At 42.1% G+C, this 22522-nt stretch overlaps 2 protein-coding genes and 1 long non-coding RNA gene across 4 annotated transcripts; 1 reads left to right on the forward strand and 2 right to left on the reverse strand.

Annotated features, from left to right (window-relative positions):
- Positions 1-383: 383 nt before the first annotated feature.
- LOC121846206 (nectin-3-like) lies at positions 384-15581 on the reverse strand. Its single transcript, XM_042319810.1, has 9 exons — positions 15460-15581; positions 15077-15158; positions 13691-14028; positions 11000-11305; positions 3691-3793; positions 3349-3503; positions 2749-2851; positions 2583-2620; positions 384-824 (listed from the first exon to the last, which is right to left on the reverse strand). The coding sequence occupies exons 3-9, from the start codon at positions 14007-14009 to the stop codon at positions 790-792; spliced, it is 1059 nt and encodes a 352-aa protein (XP_042175744.1). The 5' UTR covers positions 14010-14028; positions 15077-15158; positions 15460-15581; the 3' UTR covers positions 384-789.
- A 20-nt stretch (positions 15582-15601) lies between these two features.
- Positions 15602-17450, forward strand: LOC112237019. 2 transcript variants are annotated; one of them, XR_006083127.1, is made up of 3 exons: positions 15605-15775; positions 16113-16912; positions 17294-17450. It is a non-coding gene; the product is annotated as an uncharacterized LOC112237019 (long non-coding RNA). The 2 variants fall into 2 exon arrangements; XR_002951321.2 differs by having other exon boundaries at positions 15602-16912.
- A 1038-nt stretch (positions 17451-18488) lies between these two features.
- LOC112237018 (protein ALP1-like) lies at positions 18489-20739 on the reverse strand. Its single transcript, XM_024405645.2, has 2 exons — positions 20028-20739; positions 18489-19293 (listed from the first exon to the last, which is right to left on the reverse strand). The coding sequence occupies exons 1-2, from the start codon at positions 20108-20110 to the stop codon at positions 18489-18491; spliced, it is 888 nt and encodes a 295-aa protein (XP_024261413.2). The 5' UTR covers positions 20111-20739.
- Between the last annotated feature and the right edge of the window lie 1783 nt (positions 20740-22522).

Genomic DNA, 22522 nt, shown 5'->3' on the forward strand with positions numbered 1-22522 from the left:
AAGCTGTGGTGGAGTCGAGGTTTCCAATGTCCTAGAAGATATTGTTCATTAGATGGTTGGAGAATGTGCTAATTCTGTTTTATTTTTATATATTTTTCTCCACAATTTCGTGGTATCCAATTGGTAGTTACAGTCTTGTCTCATCGCTGCAACTCCCGTACAGACTCGGGAGAGGCAAAGGCCAAGAGCCATGCGTCCTCTGAAACACAACAAAACCAAGCCACACTGCTTCTTGACACAATGCCTGCTTTACCCGGAAGCCAGCCACACCAATGTGTCAGAGGAAACACTGTACACCTGGCGACCGTGTCAGCGTGCATGCTCCCAGCCCACCACAGGAGTCATTCTAGCGCGATGGGAGAAGGACATCCCTGCCAGCCAAACCCTCCACTAACCCGGCCAATTGTACGCCACCCCATGGGTCTCCCGGTCGGGACAGAGCCTGTACTCGAACCAGGATCTCTAGTGCCTTAGACCACTGCGCCACTCGGGATAATGTGCCTATTCTTTGCAGATGGTTAGAACATTGGAGAATGAGATTTTTCTGGCATTCACTTAAAACCTGTCCGCGATTTCTTCGAGCTAACACAATAAATATACTTAATGAACAGACAATCTATCAAACATGAAAAACATTTGGAATAATACAAATTAAAAATAAAATGTTTCCAAAAAACAAATAAGGTATATTGTTCCATACATCATGATACTTCTTCTTCCTCCTCCTGAGGCTCCTTCCTGGTTAGGACAGTTGCAGTCAATGAGTAATCTTCACCTTCCTCAACCTTGTCATGTCTCCTCGTCTTGGAAGATACTGATATAGTCTGGAATCAAACGGACATTATTACTGTATGATTCCATAGAAACCAGTGGCTAATGAGAAACCTAATTCGTAAGTTTAGTCACAAAACAATAGAGGACAGTGAAATACATATGTAGCAACTTAATTTGATCACCCAGTTGAGGGAACTGGAGAACTTCCCTACAATGTAGGACATTTAACACTTGTAGTGTATTTGAGGTTTAACCTATTTAATCCCATTAGTCACAATAGTGACCGTAAAAAACGTTTTCAGTTATAAGGTTTGAGAACAAGAGATTAAAAAGTATGTTAACATAATGATAGGACAAAGATTTTTGGTACACACCCTCTTTAAGGTGTCGAGTATTGATATATGCATTTGCAATTACTCTGTTCAGTGTGGTCATAGAATGAGTAAACATGTTGACGGCAACAATAGTGACCGGCAGGATAACACAGTGCGCATCTAGGTATACACATAGATATACACATACATAGTTCTTGTTTTACCTAACTTTCTACTCTGTTCTTTCTTTTAGTGTCACTTCGAGTCAAGTTCTGGATATGTTGGATCTTGGTGACCGCCCAGACAAGGCATGCAACATTGCAGTTTTCCCTCAAAATGAGAAAGATGCTGACCTCAGTGATTGTGATAGCGCTGGGTCAGATATGGACTATGAGGGGGAAACAGGCCATTTGCCAGCCAGGCTGTTGAATGCATATGCTGAAACTATGCAAACAGATCATGACAGGGACAACGTTATCATTGATGATGACCAAACCCTCGCCATCCCCCTCTCCAACCCACCACCCGCCTCCACTGTTGATAATGAAGAGCCAAGGGCCTCTACCCGCTAGAGGGTCCAGTCAGAAGAGCCAAGGGCAAAGCTGCAGGTGGTCATAAATAAAGATGGAGTGTTCAAATGATCAAAGAGGCCTGCCACCTCTGTGATTCCAAAACACATAGTATACAGTCCAAATGCTGCAGAATGTGTCAATCAAAGCTGCCCCAACCCAATGGATGTTTTCCTTCTAATGTATCCACCCACCTTAAGAGAGATCACCATTGAAATGTCCAACATCTACTCCACCCAGACCAAGAACAAGCAACTGTATGATAGTAGGTCTGACTGATTGTAGTTCAAAGTAGTGATGCACAAACTAATCGTGCACTTGGTTCTGAAGCCTACCTCTATGTTCAGTGTAGGCCTCTACTTGAATGCATATTCTACAGGCTACCTCTATCCAAAATGTTACCTTTCTGTTCAATGTGAATGAATCACACGACTGCTATTCAGTTGTTAGTGAATGTTGCACTAAAATGTCACAATGACAATGCTACAATGAATATTAGAATAAGGTCAAATGTTACAATATTAATGTTTCAATGCATGTTGCAATAAAGTAACAATGTATGTTACAATAAAGTTATTATTATTATTATCCAACCAGTTACAATTGTGACCGAACATAAAACACACGTTTTCACCTACTTTTCCATTAAAATGTCAAAAAAAAAAAATATGATTTGATTTCTAATGACACATGATTTGGATATTTTCATGTTCAGGATTAAATGGGTTAAAAAGGCTTCTAAAGTTTGCAGTTTCCACAGAAATGTCAGATTAGATTTTCCTCATGAAAAATGTGTCAACCCGTACAAAAATGTCTATAATAATTTTCATAATAATTCACATTTCCTGTTGCTGCACGATTATTTTCCTGCTGTAGCAAACTGACTCAAATTAAGATCCTACATCTGTAACTACTCACTACTCACAGCATACCTGTTCTGATGCCTTGGCCACGAATGAACTCCTGGAAAATATAGTCCAGGAAAAGAAAATATATTAACTTGAGCAAAATCAATATATGATCATCTAACGCAAATGCATTCTTTTCACAATGCAAAATTCAGTTCATGATATTACAGTAGTTGATATTACCAAGGAAACTGTCCGTATTTGCACCGGTACCATATGAGTGCAGTCGGAGCAACAATCAGACAGAGAATGACAACGAGTAGAACCCAACAGGCAGCAGAGGTCTCTGTGAGGAGAGGAGATACAGTTAATATAAGAAACAGTCTGTATTTATAATTACATGTAATCATGTTGCCCAAGCAACCATCATGGCTCCAATGCAAAAACTTTCCTGCAGAAAACAAAGAGATAATACCAGGTTATAAGACACGTACATATACAGTAAGAGATATGTGTGTATTATGACCATCTTAGTAATGGTTATACAGTACCTTTCTGTAGAAAGGGGAATGAGGCCATACATCTGATATTAACACATGCAGTGTTGAAAGATAAGTGAACATCTGGCTCAACTTTGTTATCCATGCTACATCATATATGTGTATGCCAGGAATGCCAATATTGTTGCAGACAAATTTCCCTATGGGACAATAAAGTATTCAAACAATCTATCAAACAATCATATAACAATTATAAGCATCTTATAAACCAGCATGAGCAACGAGTTAAGCAACCAGCATGAATAGTGTGTGTGTGTGTCTCACTCTCTCAAGTGCTTCTCACCAGAGGATGTGTGTACATTGAGGGAGCCAGTTGCTCGTCCGTAGGGGTTGGAGGCCTCACAGACATAGAGACCATTCAGCTCAGAGCTGAGACTGAGGAGGTGCAGTTTGTCTCCCTCAGCTCTCACTGAAGACCCAGGCCATGGCTGGACCACCCTGGGGGAGAGAGAGGAGAAGGGGCTTTGTGTGAGTTTGTGTGTGAGATAGACAAAGGCATCATTTGACTACCAGCATAATATATGAACCTACTGAAGCTGCAAGATAATCTGTTTCATATGTTTAAACAAGTGTACCTAACATTTACATTTAACTTAATTTAACTAGTTTACATAGGAGTGAGTACCTGCTCCAGGTGTAGTTGGGGTGTGGGTTGCTGTCTGCTACACAAAGGAAGACTGTGGCTTTAGAGGCCTCACTAAGGCTAATGTTCACTGACTGAGGTGGATCTGAGAGAGAGAGAGAGAGAGAGAGAGAGAGAGAGAGAGAGAGAGAGAGAGAGAGAGAGAGAGAGAGAGAGAGAGAGAGAAATGGTTGCAGTTACTGCAGATATAGAAAGTAAATAGACCTACACACTCATAGCAAGACAGACCCACACAATGACACTACAGACTCTGATCAGTGGGCAGGGAAGAAACTTTAATGCAAGGATGAGGCAACACTAAATCAAATCAAAATGATTTATATAGCCCTTCGTACATCAGCTGATATATCAAAGTGCTGTACAGAAACCCAGCCTTAAACCCCCAACAGCAAGCAATGCAGGTGTAGAAGCACGGTGGCTAGGAAAAACTCCCTAGAAAGGCCAAAACCTAGAGAGGAACCAGGCTATGAGGGTGGCCAGTCCTCTTCTGGCTCTGCCGGGTGGAGATTTATAACAGAACATGGCCAAGATGTTCAAACGTTCATAAATGACCAGCATGGTCAAATAATAATAATCATAGTAGTTGTTGGCTTTTCATAGCCGATCATTAAGAGTATCTCTACCACTCCTGCTGTCTAGAGAGTTGAAAGCAGCAGGTCTGGGACAGGTAGCACGTCCGGGGGAACAGGTCAGGATTCCGTAGCCACAGGCAGAACAGTTGAAACTGGAGCAGCAGCATGGTCAGGTGGGGACAGCAAGGAGTCAGTCATCATGACAGGTAGTCCTGAGGCATGGTACTAGGGCTGGTCCTAGGGCTCAGGTCCTCAGAGAAAGAGAGAATTAGAGAGAGCATACTTAAATTCACACAGGACACAGGATAAGACAGGAGAAGTACTCCACATATAACAGACTGACCCTAGCCCCCGACACAAACTACTGCAGCATAAATACTGGAGGCTGAGACAGGAGGGGTCAGGAGACACTGTGGCCCCATCCGATGATACCCCTGTACAGGGCCAACCAGGAAGGATATAACCCCACCCACTTTGCCAAAGCACAGCCCCAACACCACAAGAGGGATATCTTCAACCACCAACTTACCATCCTGAGACAAGGCTGAGTATAGCCCACAAAGATCTCCGCCACGACACAATCCAAGGGGGACGCCAAACCAGACAGGAAGATCACATCAGTGACTCAACCCACTCAAGTGACGCACCCCTCCTAGGGACGGCATGAAAGAGCACCAGTAAGCCAGTGACTCAGACCCTGTAATAGGGTTAGAGGCAGAGAATCCCAGTGGAGAGAGGGGAACCGGCCAGGCAGAGACAGCAAGGGCAGCTCGTTGCTCCAGAGCCTTTCCGTTCACCTTCACACTCCTGGGCCAAACTACACTCAATCATATGACCCACTGAGGAGATGAGTCTTCAATAAAGACTTAACCTCTCTGGGATATGTGGGACGTAGCGTCCCACTTGGCCAAAAGCCAGAGGAAATGCAGAGCGCCAAAATCAAAAAAATTCCTATAAAAATCAAACGTTCATGAAATCACACATGTAACATACCAAATTAAAGCTACACGTGTTGTGAATCCAGCCAACATGTCAGATTTCAAAAAGACTTTTCAGCAAAAGCAAACGATACTATTATCTGAGGATAGCACCACCCTAAACAAAAGAGAGAAAACATATATTTCAACCCTGCAGGCACGACACAAAAATAAAAATATAAAATCATGCCTTACCTTTGACAAGCTTCTTCTGTTGGCACTCCAATATGTCCCATAAACATCACAAATGGTCATTTTGTTCGATTAATTCCGTCCATATATCCAAAATGTCCATTGATTTGGCGCATTTGATCTAGAAAAACCCTCTTTCCAACTTGTGCAATGTGACTACAAAATATCTCAAAAGTGACCTGTAAACTTTGCCAAAACATTTCAAACTGCTTTTGTAATACAACTTCAGTTATTTTTTAAAGTAAATAATCGATTAAATTGATTGTGGGATGATCTGTGTTCAATACAGGAAGAAAACAAACTGAAGCATGCTTTCTGGTCACGCGCCTCTATCAGTACACATGAAGTGACCCACGTTCAAATGGCCGTACGTCTTCATTACACAAAGGAATAACCTCAGTTAATTTCTGAAGACTGGTGACATCCAGTGGAAATGGTAGGAACTGCAAGCAAGTCCCTTAGAAATCTGGAATCCCAATGAAAACGCATTGAAAAGAGAGTGACCTCAAAAATAATCTGAATGGTTTGTCCTCTGGGTTTCGCCTGCTACATAAATTCTGTTATACTCACAGACATGATTCAAACCGTTTTAGAAGCTTCGGAGTGTATTCTATCCAAATCTACTAATACTATGCATATCTTATCTTCTGGGGATGAGTAGCAGGCAGTTGAATTTGGGCATGCTTTTCACCCAAAATTCCAAATGCTGCCCCCTATCCTAGAGGTTGAGACCGAGTCTGCGCCTCTCACATGGGTAGGCAGACCATTCCATAAAAATGGAGCTCTATTGGAGAAAGCCCTGCCTCCAGCTGTTTGCTTAGAAATTCTAGGGACAATTAGGAGGCCTGCGTCTTGTGAGCGTAGTGTACGTGTAGGCATGTACGGCAGGACCAAATCGGAAAGATGGGTAGGAGCAAGCCCATGTAATGCTTTGTAGGTTAGCAGTAAAACCTTGAAATCAGCCCTTGCCTTAACAGGAAGCCAGTGTAGGGAGGCTAGCACTGGAGTAATATGATACATTTTTTGGGTTATAGTCAGGATTCTAGCAGCCGTATTTAGCACTAACTGTAGTTTATTTATCATTGCAGTAGTCTAACCTAGAAGTAAAAGCATGGATTAACTGTTCTGCATCATTTTTGGACAGAAAGTTTCTGATTTTTGCAATGTTATGTAGATGAAAAAAGCTGTCCTTGAAACAGTCTTGATATGTTCGTCAAAAGAGAGATCAGGGTCCAGAGTAACGCAGAGGTCCTTCACAGTTTTATTTGAGACGACTGTACAACCATTAAGATTAATTGTCAGATTCAACAGAAGATCTCTTTGTTTCTTGGGACCTAGAACAAGCATCTCTGTTTTGTCCGAGTTTAAAAGTAGAAAGTTTGCAGCCATCCTTATGTCTGAAACACATGCTCCTAGCGAGGGCAATTTTGGGGCTTCATAATGTTTCATTGAAATGTACAGCTGTGTGTCATCCGCATAGCAGTGAAAGTTAACATTTTGTTTTCGAATGACATCCAAGAGGTAAAATATATAGTGAAAACAATAGTGGTCCTAAAAGGGAACCTTGAGGAACACCGAAATTTATAGTTGATTTGTCAGAGGACAAACCATTCACAGAGACAAACTGATATCTTTCCAGACAGATAAGATCTCAACCAGGCCAGAACTTATCCGCGTAGATTTGGGTTTCCAATCTCTCCAAATGAATGTGGTGATCGATGGTATCAAAAGCAGCACTAAGGTCGAGGAGCAAGAGGACAGATGCAGAGCCTCAGTCTGACGCCATTAATAATTAATGAGGAAAACCGGTTGAAAGTTTCTGTCGGCTGAATGAGCGACACCGGTTGAGCATTCCTACAGCATTTTCCTCCAGAAACCGTGAGAAAGTTGTCCGGCTGCGGGGACCATGCGGGGGATTTATACTAACGTTACAATCTGTACTTACTGGTGGCACAGACGCTGTTTCATCCTTTCCTACACTTAAATTACCCTTTCCTAACGATTACGTCTGAAGCTGGGCTTGCAGCACAGCTATCCTCGCCATAAGGCGATTGTTCTCCTATATATTATGAGTACAGCGACTGCAATTAGAAGGCATCATGTTAATGTTACTACTTAGCTTCGGCTGTTGGAGGTCCTGACGAACCACGTCCTAATAAAACGTCCGGAGTGAAAAAGTTTGAATGTAAAAAGTTTAGGGAAAAAACAAAAATATAAACGGTAATTAAAAAGTAAAAAACGTAAAGTTGTCAGGTAGGTAGCAAAGTAAGGTGAGAACACCCCTCTCTAAGAATGTTTTTTTTTGTGAACCTGGTCTTCCTTCATTTCAGTTTGATAGATTAGTTACAGTAGAGCAGCAGTACAATGAAAGCGTGTAAAGATCCATACCACTTGTGTGCCTCAGTGGATGTCTAGTGTAGGACAGTGGTAGTAGAATATATTTACAGTGGATGTCTATGGTCTAGGCCAGTGGTAGTAGAATATACTCACAGTGGATGTCTATGGTCTAGGCCAGTGGTAGTAGAATATACTCACAGTGGATGTCTATGGTCTAGGCCAGTGGTAGTAGAATATATTTAGAGTGGATGTCTATGGTCTAGGCCAGTGGTAGTAGAATATATTTACAGTGGATGTCTATGGTCTAGGCCAGTGGTAGTAGAATATACTCACAGTGGATGTCTATGGTCTAGGCCAGTGGTAGTAGAATATATTTACAGTGGATGTCTATGGTCTAGGCCAGTGGTAGTAGAATATATTTACAGTGGATGTCTATGGTCTAGGCCAGTGGTAGTAGAATATACTCACAGTGGATGTCTATGGTCTAGGCCAGTGGTAGTAGAATATACTCACAGTGGATGTCTATGGTCTAGGCCAGTGGTAGTAGAATATACTCACAGTGGATGTCTATGGTCTAGGCCAGTGGTAGTAGAATATATTTAGAGTGGATGTCTATGGTCTAGGCCAGTGGTAGTAGAATATATTTACAGTGGATGTCTATGGTCTAGGCCAGTGGTAGTAGAATATACTCACAGTGGATGTCTATGGTCTAGGCCAGTGGTAGTAGAATATACTCACAGTGGATGTCTATGGTCTAGGCCAGTGGTAGTAGAATATATTTAGAGTGGATGTCTATGGTCTAGGCCAGTGGTAGTAGAATATATTTACAGTGGATGTCTATGGTCTAGGCTAGTGGTAGTAGAATATACTCACAGTGGATGTCTATGGTCTAGGCCAGTGGTAGTAGAATATACTCACAGTGGATGTCTATGGTCTAGGCCAGTGGTAGTAGAATATACTCACAGTGGATGTCTATGGTCTAGGCCAGTGGTAGTAGAATATACTCACAGTGGATGTCTATGGTCTAGGCCAGTGGTAGTAGAATATACTCACAGTGGATGTCTATGGTCTAGGCCAGTGGTAGTAGAATATACTCACAGTGGATGTCTATGGTCTAGGCCAGTGGTAGTAGAATATACTCACAGTGGATGTCTATGGTCTAGGCCAGTGGTAGTAGAATATACTCACAGTGGATGTCTATGGTCTAGGCCAGTGGTAGTAGAATATACTCACAGTGGATGTCTATGGTCTAGGCCAGTGGTAGTAGAATATACTCACAGTGGATGTCTATGGTCTAGGCCAGTGGTAGTAGAATATACTCACAGTGGATGTCTATGGTCTAGGCCAGTGGTAGTAGAATATACTCACAGTGGATGTCTATGGTCTAGGCCAGTGGTAGTAGAATATACTCACAGTGGATGTCTATGGTCTAGGCCAGTGGTAGTAGAATATACTCACAGTGGATGTCTATGGTCTAGGCCAGTGGTAGTAGAATATACTCACAGTGGATGTCTATGGTCTAGGCCAGTGGTAGTAGAATATACTCACAGTGGATGTCTATGGTCTAGGCCAGTGGTAGTAGAATATACTCACAGTGGATGTCTATGGTCTAGGCCAGTGGTAGTAGAATATACTCACAGTGGATGTCTATGGTCTAGGCCAGTGGTAGTAGAATATACTCACAGTGGATGTCTATGGTCTAGGCCAGTGGTAGTAGAATATACTCACAGTGGATGTCTATGGTCTAGGCCAGTGGTAGTAGAATATACTCACAGTGGATGTCTATGGTCTAGGCCAGTGGTAGTAGAATATACTCACAGTGGATGTCTATGGTCTAGGCCAGTGGTAGTAGAATATACTCACAGTGGATGTCTATGGTCTAGGCCAGTGGTAGTAGAATATACTCACAGTGGATGTCTATGGTCTAGGCCAGTGGTAGTAGAATATACTCACAGTGGATGTCTATGGTCTAGGCCAGTGGTAGTAGAATATACTCACAGTGGATGTCTATGGTCTAGGCCAGTGGTAGTAGAATATACTCACAGTGGATGTCTATGGTCTAGGCCAGTGGTAGTAGAATATACTCACAGTGGATGTCTATGGTCTAGGCCAGTGGTAGTAGAATATACTCACAGTGGATGTCTATGGTCTAGGCCAGTGGTAGTAGAATATACTCACAGTGGATGTCTATGGTCTAGGCCAGTGGTAGTAGAATATACTCACAGTGGATGTCTATGGTCTAGGCCAGTGGTAGTAGAATATACTCACAGTGGATGTCTATGGTCTAGGCCAGTGGTAGTAGAATATACTCACAGTGGATGTCTATGGTCTAGGCCAGTGGTAGTAGAATATACTCACAGTGGATGTCTATGGTCTAGGCCAGTGGTAGTAGAATATACTCACAGTGGATGTCTATGGTCTAGGCCAGTGGTAGTAGAATATACTCACAGTGGATGTCTATGGTCTAGGCCAGTGGTAGTAGAATATACTCACAGTGGATGTCTATGGTCTAGGCCAGTGGTAGTAGAATATACTCACAGTGGATGTCTATGGTCTAGGCCAGTGGTAGTAGAATATACTCACAGTGGATGTCTATGGTCTAGGCCAGTGGTAGTAGAATATACTCACAGTGGATGTCTATGGTCTAGGCCAGTGGTAGTAGAATATACTCACAGTGGATGTCTATGGTCTAGGCCAGTGGTAGTAGAATATACTCACAGTGGATGTCTATGGTCTAGGCCAGTGGTAGTAGAATATACTCACAGTGGATGTCTATGGTCTAGGCCAGTGGTAGTAGAATATACTCACAGTGGATGTCTATGGTCTAGGCCAGTGGTAGTAGAATATACTCACAGTGGATGTCTATGGTCTAGGCCAGTGGTAGTAGAATATACTCACAGTGGATGTCTATGGTCTAGGCCAGTGGTAGTAGAATATACTCACAGTGGATGTCTATGGTCTAGGCCAGTGGTAGTAGAATATACTCACAGTGGATGTCTATGGTCTAGGCCAGTGGTAGTAGAATATACTCACAGTGGATGTCTATGGTCTAGGCCAGTGGTAGTAGATTATACTCACAGTGGATGTCTATGGTCTAGGCCAGTGGTAGTAGAATATACTGACAGTGGATGTCTATGGTCTAGGCCAGTGGTAGTAGAATATACTGACAGTGGATGTCTATGGTCTAGGCCAGTGGTAGTAGAATATACTGACAGTGGATGTTTATGCTGTAGTTGTAAGTCTTCTCGGTTACCAGGGCAGACTGGTTGACCACACACTGGACCTGCTGCTGATTGGCTGCCTTGGTTGGTACCCCGAGCAGGTGGCTGAGTACTGTGGTGGTGCCATTGGTGTGCTGAGTAGAGTTGGTCACCGTCCTCAACAAACTGCCAAATGCACTCGTCTTCCATGTCACTTCTGCCTGTGGCTTGGCACCAGCAGCCACGCAGGTTGACAAGACAACCTCATTCTCCCCAATGACAGGAGGAACATCAACTGTCACACTCACTACTGGAGGAACTATGACCAGAACACAAACCAACAGAGAACAGAAAACATGAACAAGTCACTAATTATAAAATGTGGAACTATCCATGAAAAAAATACCAAACACACACGCACAGCCCGTCATGTGAAACTTATTCAAATGCTCATGTCACATGACCAACACACTTTAAATGAACCCTTTCATGTTCTCTATCTGGCCAATTGCAATATACATCATTAGTAGCTATACATTTACTGTATTGTAGGTTTGGTCAAATCCAGTTATCAGGTTTTAGCTCACCCTGATGACAGTTACCTGCACCTGAGGTATTAAGTTTCACACACATGACTAAAGCTGTTTTTAATTTTCAGCAGTACCACTGAAAAGCAATCACTGCCCAGTGATTATGCCGTTAAGGGATGCTGTATATAGTGGTGTATATATTCCAACATCTGTTCCACCATTAGGTAAAGTATTAATGCCCTTGCTCTCCTGGTTACAGCTTGAGTAAGAGGATACACTCTTAGGAAAAAGGCACTAAATACAACAATATAATGTAGTGTTCTTTGGTTTGTCCCCATATGGGAACCCTTCTTGGTGCTAGGTAGAACCCTTGGAAGAGGGTTACAACCCTCTATGTAGACTGCTTCCATAGAAGGCTGCTTCCATGTACTGTCACATACACCAGATAAGTGCAATGAAATGTGTTGTTTTATAGGGTCAGCCATAGTAGTACAGCACCAATGGAAATTAGGGTTAAGTGTTTTGCTCAAGCGCACATCAGATTTTTCACCTTGTTGGCTCAGGTATTCAAACCAGCTACCTTTTCAGTTACTGGCCCAATGCTCTAACTGCTAGGTTACCTGCCGCCCAAGAAACCTTATATCTTTGAAGGAATCCTCCTAGAACCCTCTGAACGCTTCCACCCTCTGAAAATAAGAATGTGTTCTTAACTGACTTGCCTAATTAAAAGACTAAGGAGTAAAAAAAAAATATGTCAATCAAAGAGGCACTGAGTTTGAAGGTAGGCCTTGAAATACATCCAAAGGTACACCTCCAATTGACTCAAATTATGTAATTTAGCCTATCAGAAGCTACTAAAGCCAGGACATCCTTTTCTGGAATTTTCCAAGCTGTTTACATGCAGTCAACTTAGTATATGTAAACTTCTGACCCACTGTTATGAATTTTATGAATAATGACTAAATTATGTATAAATTTAACATAGAACTATAACTAACAGAATACTACCCTGTCACTGTATGATTGTATGAAACTTATTAGAATCATAAAACTAAATCTAATGTGTGTAGTTTTAGTCAAGAATTAGAACAGGGACTTTCTGTTCCTTTTTAGTATGTAAGCAGGGTGCAAGTGTGAAATGGAGCTATCATCAGACAAGCTGGACTACTGTGTTCCTTACAGGACATTCTGTCCCCACCCAGGGAGGGGAGAGACCTTGGGCTTGTAGTAGATTGTTTAACAGGTGGCAGACAATGTATGAGTAGGAGAAGACTTGTGAACTATGTTGCCATTGTATCTGAGAGGAGGGACATTTATGATGAAATGTGAGGTATATAGACCAATGTACCGGAAATTATAAGGAGAGCTCTCTAAATAAACATTCCTGACAATTGTAGCTGGGCCTCCACCTGATTCATTCCAACCAGTTTCCTACAAATTCTGGGTATCAGGCTGAGTAATCAATTCAAATGGGTTTGGGAACACTGAGAACATAATTCTTGTGACACCCACTGGAATGGTGATACTGTGAATTATAAGTGAAATAATCGGTCTGTAAACAATTGTTGGAAAAATGACTTGTGTCGTGCAAAGTAGATGTCCTAACCGACTTGCCAAATCTAGTGTTTGTTAACAAGAAATTTGTGGAATGGTTGAAAAACGATTTTTAATGACTCCAACCTAAGTGTATGTAAATATCCGACGTCAACTGTGAGGGTGCAATGAGATACCCGATGGGTTGGACAGTACTCTTCTCATCAATAATCTTTAAACAAAACTTTTACTCAAAAGCTGGAAATAAGCCAATCCTCCAGCTTTCACGAAATGGAAAGCTCAAATGCTTTATACATTTTCTTTAAATTGAAAGAGCGTGGGCGACGGAGAAACAAAATCGTGCTGTTTGAAGCCATGTGGCAGAAAGTGTTGCGTGTGCTGAAAATAGGGGTGGAGGCTAGTGGGTCTGGCGGGTGTGCTGTAGATGTTTGTATGTATGATGTAGTTGTTTGTATGTGTCAGTTTTGTTATTTTGATAAAATATTAAATAAAATCTTGTAAAAAATTTTTTTAAATGTACCAACCATCTTTTTAGCTGTCGAGTGTTGGTTATCACACGCAGTCTTTCTGGACTTCAAAAGTAGAAACAGTGATGCAAAGAGTGAAGGAAGAGTACTTACCTAGCACAGTCAGAGGTATCTCTGTAGTGTATGCTCCACTGGGGAAAACACTGAAGATACATGTGAAGGTGCCTTCATCCAACAGTCTGACAGCTGTTATTCTAATAGATCCAAGGTTTTCTGATGGGTTCCCAATAAACTGGACTCTACCACTCAATCCATTCGGTGCAATAACCCCATTGGGATAAATCAGCATAAAATGAAGTTTCTGTGTTTCTTCCAAAGTACTTTTCTGCCATGTTATCTGTTCAAGCTCCTCGTCTGTCTCTATCAGTCTGCAGGGTAAGTCCACATCCTCCCCAGTACCACAGTCCTGCATTCACCAATGACCCGTGTACCTGTAGAGAAAACACAAGCCTAAAATACAGTCCAAAAGATACCTGAAGAATAGATGTTTATGAACTCTAATAAACAGAGATGTTACCTAAACACACAGACAAGACCAATATTAGTATTTAGCTGTGCTATGAACTATGATATCCTATTGATGCTGAAATGTGGCTATTGCAAAAACAAATGTGCCAATTACTCAATCTTTGACCCTAACCCCATTTGGACAGCCATAGTCAGAGGAGATGGCTAAAGCACGCACTGATCTGGGTCCAGTCTAGGCTGAAACTATTTAGTGAATATATTATTAGAATAATAAGCCAAAAGCCCTGACTCTATTCTAACTGTCAAGGCTTTCTTCCTGCGAAGGAGAGGCGGACCAAAACGCAGCGTGGTTGAAGTTCATGGTTCTTTAATAAGAGACACTTAACTTGAACAAACTACCCAACAATAAACGTGAAAACCGAAACAGTCCTAACTGGTGCATAAAAACAAAGACAGGAAACAATCACACACAAAATACCCAAAGAATATGGCTGCCTAAACATGGCTCCCAATCAGAGACAACAAATAAACACCTGCCTGTGATTGAGAACCAATCCAGGCAAGCAATGACTTACCTAGACACCTAAAAGAACACAACCCCATAATTCTACAAAAATCCCTAGACAAGACAAACACATAAATCACCCATGTCACAAATAATAAAGAAAACAAAGATAACTAAGGTCAGGGCGTGACACTAACACTTAATCAAGAGTAAGATATTCAAGACATTCCTAGATACTTGTGCATGCTCAGCATGTCTCAAAACATACGGAGTTAAAAACATCGTAAACATACTGAGTTAAAAACATCGTAAACATAATGATTTAAAAACATAGTAAACATACTGAGCTAATGTGTATGCCTTAACGTACCCTAAAAGTACCAGGACTGCAATTTAATGGTGGGGCTTTGTGGTTGTTATTGTCCTTGCATTGTGTCAACATGAAAAGAGAATTAAAAACATGCACTCAAAAATATGGCATTTTATGACATCAATCGGAAACCTACTTTCTGTATCCCTCTGGACGATGAGTAGAATCACACAGCACAGCGTCCGTAACATGCTTTGTTCTTCTCATTGCTAGGGTCACTACGTAAAATGTAATAATAGCATTACATTACATTTTGAGATTGGCGTTTTGTAATGATGACCTATTAATTGTTTTATGTACGACAGTTATGTAGGCTAAGCTACATTGAATTTTGAAGTACGTTGAATACAATGCTAATTATTCGATGGTCAATGGTCTGCAATCATTACTCCTTGATGGAGACTATTCACGTCTTGCAAAGTAGCCTACACCTTATTACAAAAATCAACAAACAGTCCTACATTGGTCAGTAATAATGGAAGTAAACAGATGCAACAGTAAATGTAATAGGCCACAAACCTTTGTTGAAAGTAAGTTATTCTGCTGAAGCAGCTGACACCGTTTGTGCTGTCGGAAAACGCTCTGGTAGGAAAACGCTTATTCGCTTCGAATCGACTGCGTCATTGCATCACTGCTGCATCACATTTTGCGCAGCTAGGCAACTATACCGATGCAAGTACCTTTTGCAAATGGTCGCATGTAGTTGTGCACATGGAGGAGAGAATCATTTTCGCAGTATCCTCTAAACCGTGTCTTTTTGGCACAACTGCTGACAGCTACATAAACACAAAAAATGCTGGTTAGGGGCAAGTGTCCACGATAGTAGGATTGCCAGGTCAGTTTAGTAGTGATGTTGTGCTAGATGTGGCTAGTTAGCGTTAGCTAGCTAGCTAACATAGCCAATGAGGTGTGTGTGTGAAATAAATAGTCAAATAAATGATGCTAGTTACTACCCCTGATACCTTTACCAAATAATCATGTTTGAAAGAGTGTGAGTGTGTATGCTAGATAAATAGTAATAGAAATGGTAGATACTACTGTACCCCTGATAATTTGGTGAGATAACCGTGTGTGTGTCTATGTGTACAGTAGGTGACATGTCCATGATAGCTATCTAATAACTATAGTTAGGCTAGGTAATGGTTTGGCTTATCATGTTCATGTCTATGTAGAAGAAGACTGTAGGAGGAAGTGGAGAGGACTCGGGGACAGGTATCAGAGAGAGAGAAGGGCAGAGAAAGACAAGATGTCTGGGTCAGCAGCTTCAGGCCAGCAGCCTTGGCGCGCGCTTCTGACACATTCTTTTCTGGATCCATTTATTGTGCCTATGGCAACGAGTGGCAATTTTACAGCCAGACCCTCTACTACGTCATCCACAAGTGTTGTCGCCACCGGTGCATCAAGACCCTCAACGTCGCCTACAAATGCAACCATCACCTCCACCAGAGGAGTGAGACCCTCTACAACATCATCCACGAGTATGACCACTACCGGTGCATCAAGACCCTCAACGTCACCTACAAATGCAACCATCACCTCCACCGGAGGAGTGAGACCCTCTACAACATCATCCACGAGTATGACCACCACCAGTGCAGCCATGGAAGATGATGAAATGGAGGTAGAATATCTAGATCTAAGACCACCTGAGATTAATATGAACCTCACGGAAGTGACCGCTGAGGACCTCGTTGAACAGGATGTGGCCGTGGAGAGAAACAGAGAGTGAAACGAAGAGGAACAACGTCACACCAGGCGTCATCGGAGGTACCAGCCTCCAGATCCACTCAACTAATTTCAGCAGAGACTCTCCTCCAAGCCGTTGAGAGGGATGCAGCCCAACCTGATGCCCACAGGAAGGAGGATGAAGAGACCCTCTTTGCCATGAGCCTGGTGCCAACACTGAAGAGGCTGCCTCAGCAAAGAAAAGCAGCAGTCAAGGTTAAAATGCTTTTCGAAGCCGAGTTCAATGGTACGTTTTTTTCTCTCCACATCACAGGTAGTGTCATAAGTGTGTGACAGTGAAGTAGGTCATTTTTACAGTATAGTCATGTAGGTTAATTGGTATTTCAGATCAAACTATTAATATGAGGTAAATGTATAGCTTTTGTTTCTGGGTTAGAAAATATCCTGAAACAGTTTGCTGTCGAAATATCTGCCTGTCATATTCTTCTTTTGATCTGAAATACAAGTTCCATGAGTAAACAGCAAGTATTACCAACTTTACCACACTGTTCCTATATTTATGCCACTAACTACACTATGCAAGCAGTATTTAGTTAACATAAATCTCACCTTTTATGGTGTCATATTATGTTAAGCTTGTATGTGTTGTTTTTCTCTTCCCTTTCAGAAATGGAGTCCGTTTAGCCGACCAGCTCACAGGAAGGACAGGAAGAGGAGAGGAGTTGTCTGGTTGTTGTTTTTACCTCCCTCGTTGTACCTTTCTTTTCACACACGCCAGTTCTGTTTAAATTCAGTCAATTCATAAAGTCATTTGTTTATAAAGACTTAGGATAGCATTCATTAGTGTTACATACATTTCTGAATTGAAACTCATACAGTTTTCACAGATGCTCTTGGTCTCTTACGAGACTAAAGGTCCATATATTTATTTTATTTAAAACCACGGTGTTGAAACTTTTAGTGAAGTTATGTTCCATCGACTGGTCTGTGACGTCCAGGGGCCATTTGTTTGTTTAGCTGTGTTATGGCTACATATTATTCCCTTTTTCTCAGAGACTGAGACATACACACACCTCTTCGTACCTCAGATCTCCAGTGCCCTGCCCTCTCTCTCTTTATGGCCATGTCTGAAGTTCCCCTACTACGTCTAGGCTTTATGAGTAGTCCCTGTATCGGTCTGCAGTTGTGCCAAAAATACATGCTCTTGTTGTTCTCTTACAGATTACAGGCTACACATTTATTTAAAAAATAATAATAATTTGCACACACCTCTTTCAATAGTGTTATTTTTAAAACATTTTTACAACACGCATACCTGTCATGTTCTTTCCTGTATTTGAATACTTATTCAATTATAATGTTTTCATAGTCAGTTGTTTATTAATATCTAACTTAGACTTAATCTGCTTATTTCTTCCCTACACCTTTGCAGATCTAAGACAAGATGAAAGTAAAAACACATTCTCTTCCTAATTCGTTTTTTTTCCCACCTGTATTTTGTCAGGCCAGTGAACATGGTGGTAAATTGTACTATTTGTATGGACCCTAGGTTACCTAGGTTACCCTTTCCCTTTGTTATCATACTAACTGTATGTCGTATAACCTTAATTAGTGCTCCTGCTCACCTGATGTACCATGCCAGGTGTGTATAATACTGACGTTAGTGGGAGAGGGAAGGGGTTAAGGTGTGGTCTTTACTCACAAATTTCACTTAAATATAGCTTCCAAATGAAGAGAGACAATCATACATAAAGTAATCTGGGGGGAAAATGCAATTTTATGGACAACGGTGGATGGTTCTTAAAATAACCTTTGTGGGACTTCACCAGCTGGCGATGAGAAGTAGGTGGTCAGCTTCTCCCTCACCTGGAGTGCCTGTCTGGGGGCGTTGTTGGTACCTGCCCTGGTGACATCAGGAAGGTGACCATCTCCATCCGGAGCGGCTCCTGGAATGACCTCCGCAGGTAGTTATAGAGAACACATGTGGCCTTCACGCAGGCATCGACATTTGAGGGCTGAGACCAAGTACTCTCTGATACATTCTCCATCGGGCTGCCAGAATCCCAAAGGCACATTGCCCTAGACAGTCGTTTGTTAAAGATCCTTACAGGCTTTGGCAATGGCAGCTGGCGTCCAGCGTAGGGCCTCATGAGGTTGGGTCTTAAAGAGAAGGCCTCATCGCCGACGAAGACATAGGGAACAGGTCCCAGGTCTTCAGCCCCAGGGAGTGATGCAGGTAGTGGAATATCCAGGGTGCCATCCTGAAGTGCCTGGCCAGAGGCAGAGTCCCGGAGGGTCCCGCCATCACTTCCCTTGCCGTAAGCACCAACATCGACAACACGGAAACAGTAGATGGCATCTACTACAGCCAAGAGTACAACTGAATATGTACCCTTGTAGTTGTAGAACTGTGAACCTGAGCATGGTGGAGCCTGAATTACTATATGTTTCCCGGCAATGGAGCCAAGACAGGTGGGGAAATTCCACCTCTCCAGGACCTCGGCAGCGATGGCCCTCCAGTCTTCCTCCTTGGGGACAGGCATGTATTCACCAACCAGACAGTCCCAAATGGCTTGTGCCACAGAGGGGACAATGCCTGCCACCGTGGACCGTCCAACTCGGAAGCTGAATCCTATGGTCCTGTAGGAGTCCCCTGTCGCCAAGAATCTAAAATATAATTCAAAATAATGATCAATATTGTGTATAACTTGAATTCCACCCACATATTATATCTACTCATATAGCTACCTCATTACTGTTTATTATGCTTTACTAATAATATTGTAATACTCATCAACCATCATTAACAATGACTTGAAACAGTACAATACAGTCTATGACTATATCAATAAACTGTTGTCTAGGCCAACTCTACTCTTAGAAAGAATGGTACTATCTACTTAAAAGGGTTCTCTGGCTGTCCCCATAGGAGATCCCTTTTAGGTTCCAGGTACTACCCCTTTTGGTTCCGAGTAGAACCCTATTTGGTTCCATGTATTATGTATTATACCTGGAACCAAAAATGGTTATCTTATGGGGAAAGCAGAAGGACACTTTTGGAACCTTTTTCTCTAAGAGTGTATGTGAGTCCAATAAGAATGTAATGAATGACTGTAACTGTCTTGAACAACAATGGGTCCTGGAGAAGACTAGCCTACCTTTATCAGGGCAGAAGGCACCTTTCTTTTCATTTGGTAACATTACATAATTGAAAAAGGATTATAAACCAACTTTGGGAAAAGTTATAGTCCCAATGAACATTCTGTAAAAGTACATCTGATGTCAAATAGGGACTATTAACTAGAGCCCTTTAGCTAGCTAGGTTGCACATAAAACACTGTGTCAAATATCAATCAATTATGGTATCAAAGGCTTTAAAAATGTACTAGAATGTAGCTCACCGGAGACAAATCGCCAGGCGTTCAACTGGGCTAATGGACTCCCGGTAGTTGGTATCCATCCGGGCGATCCTGGCTCCAACCATCTGGAGCAGGTGATCGAACTGGCTTCGGTCCAGACGAAAGTAATTTCGTAATTCCTCTCAAAACAGTCGAAGCTCTTGAATTAGACAGTGGAACTCCCCTGCCTGCTTTCGGGACCCACACAGACCTACACTCTCGGCGGGGCTGATCCCGGCCCAACAGTGCGATCAAGACCACCCTCCTCAACGTTGGTCTCATTGTTGAAAGAGCCTACTCTGCTATCTTGACTATTTATTATTGCATTTCGCTCGAAAACTGCATTTTGGAGTGAAATTATATTATAGGCTCTCACAATTCATTTGTGGATGTCATCGAATAAATAATATACTTGGTAAATAAATTAATAATAAATGTGAAGAAATTATGCAATCAAACTTTATGTAATCGCACATTTTACTGAATATGTGTGCAAAAAAATTATAATCTACATTCATAATTTGCTACTTTCTGTCAAATCCACGCATACAATTTGATGCATGTTCGATAAATCGAATGTATGCCCCACACAGAACGCACTGCAACTGCCTCTGCAACGCAATGCTGCCATTCAAATGCAGCGTTCCATTGGAAATGAATGTACTTCTGGTGTAACGAAACGCCAAAACACAGTCGGTGTGTTCAAAGCGTAAAGGTGTCCAACCGAAAAGGTCGTTATTCTTCAATGAGGTTTAACATCGGTTGGCATCGAATAAATGTTGCATTACCGCCTCCTACTAGACTGGATAATAACTCCTTTATACTTTGCTTAAAAAAAATTGACACAAATAAATAGACAAATTCCCTACCATCTAACCCTACACTCACTTAAATCAAAAATAAAAACACCAACCTACTCCACTATTTAAATATATTTAGTCCTACCTCAGGCCAACAGCCTGAAAGCATGGGACGCCACCACTTAACAAATCAAATTGTATGTCACATGAGCTGAATACAACAGGTGTAGACCTTACAGTGAAATGCTTACTTACAAGCCCTTAACCAACAATGCAGTTTTACGAAAAACAAGTCAAAATTAAGAAAGTATTTTGTAAAATATATTTTAAAGAAGAAAATGTGTAAAATAACAAATAATTAAAGAGCAACAATAAAATAACAGTAGAGAGGCTATATACAGGTGTAACAGTTCTCCTCGTCCTCTGAGGAAGAGTAGTCAAGATTGGACCAGTGCGCAGCGTGGTATGTGTCCATGTTAATATTGAATAAATCAACTGAACACTGAATAACAAAACAACAAAGAGAGTGAATGAAACAGTCCTGTAAGGTGCAAACACACAAAACAGAAAACAACTACCCACAAATCAAGTGGGAAAAACAGGCTACCTAAGTATGGTTCTCAATCAGAGACAACGATTGACAGCTGCCTCTGATTGAGAACCATACCAGGCCAAACACATAGAAAACCAAAACTAGAACAACACATAGAATGCCCACCCCAACTCACGCCCTGACCAACCTAAACAAGAAACATAACAAAGGAACTAAGGTCAGGACGTGACATCAGGGGAAACGGGCACAGAGTCAATGTGCAGGGGCACAGGTTAGTCGAGGTAATTTAGGTAATATGTACATGTAGATAGAGGTAAAGTGACTATGCCGTGCGGTAGCAGAGAGAAAAGTCTATGACTGGGTGGCTTAAGTCGTTGCCAATTTTAGGACCTCCCTCTGACACCGCCTGGTATAGAGGTCCTTGATGGCAGGAAGCTTGGCCCCAGTGATGTACTGGTTCATACTCACTACCCTCTGTTGTGCCTTGCGGTCGAAGGCCGAGCAGTTGCAATACCAGGCAGTGAAGCAACAAGTCAGGATGCTCTCGATGGTGCAGCTGTAGAACATTTTGAGGATATGAGGACCCATGCCAAATAAGTGTTGTCGTGCCCTCTTCATGACTGTCTTGGTGTGTTTGGACAATGATAGTTTGTTGGTAAAGAGGACACCAAGGAACTTGAAGCTCTCAACCTGCTCCACTACAGACCCGTCGATGAGAATGGGGGGCGTGCTTGGTCCTCCTTCCCCTGTATTCCACAATCATCTACTTTGTCCTGATCACGTTGAGGGAGAGGCTGTTATCCTGGCACCACACTACCAGTTCTCTGACCTCCCTATTGGCTGTCTCATCGTTGTCGGTAATCAGGCCTACCACTGTTGTGTCGTCTGCAAACTTAATGATGGTGTTGGAGTCGTGCTTGGCCATGCACTCATGGGTGAGGAGGGAGTACAGGAGGGGACTGAGCACACACCCCTGAAGGGCCCAGTGTTGAAAATCAGGGTAGCAGATATATTGTTGTTATCTACCCTTTCCACCTGGGGGCGGCACGTCAGGAAGTCCAGGATCCAGTTGCAGAGTGAGGTGTTTAGTCCCAGTGTTCTTAGCTTAGTGATGAGCTTTGAGGGCACTATGGTGTTTTTTTTTT

Source organism: Oncorhynchus tshawytscha, linkage group LG03 (assembly GCF_018296145.1).
Source record: "Oncorhynchus tshawytscha isolate Ot180627B linkage group LG03, Otsh_v2.0, whole genome shotgun sequence".
Lineage (NCBI taxonomy): Eukaryota > Metazoa > Chordata > Actinopteri > Salmoniformes > Salmonidae > Oncorhynchus > Oncorhynchus tshawytscha.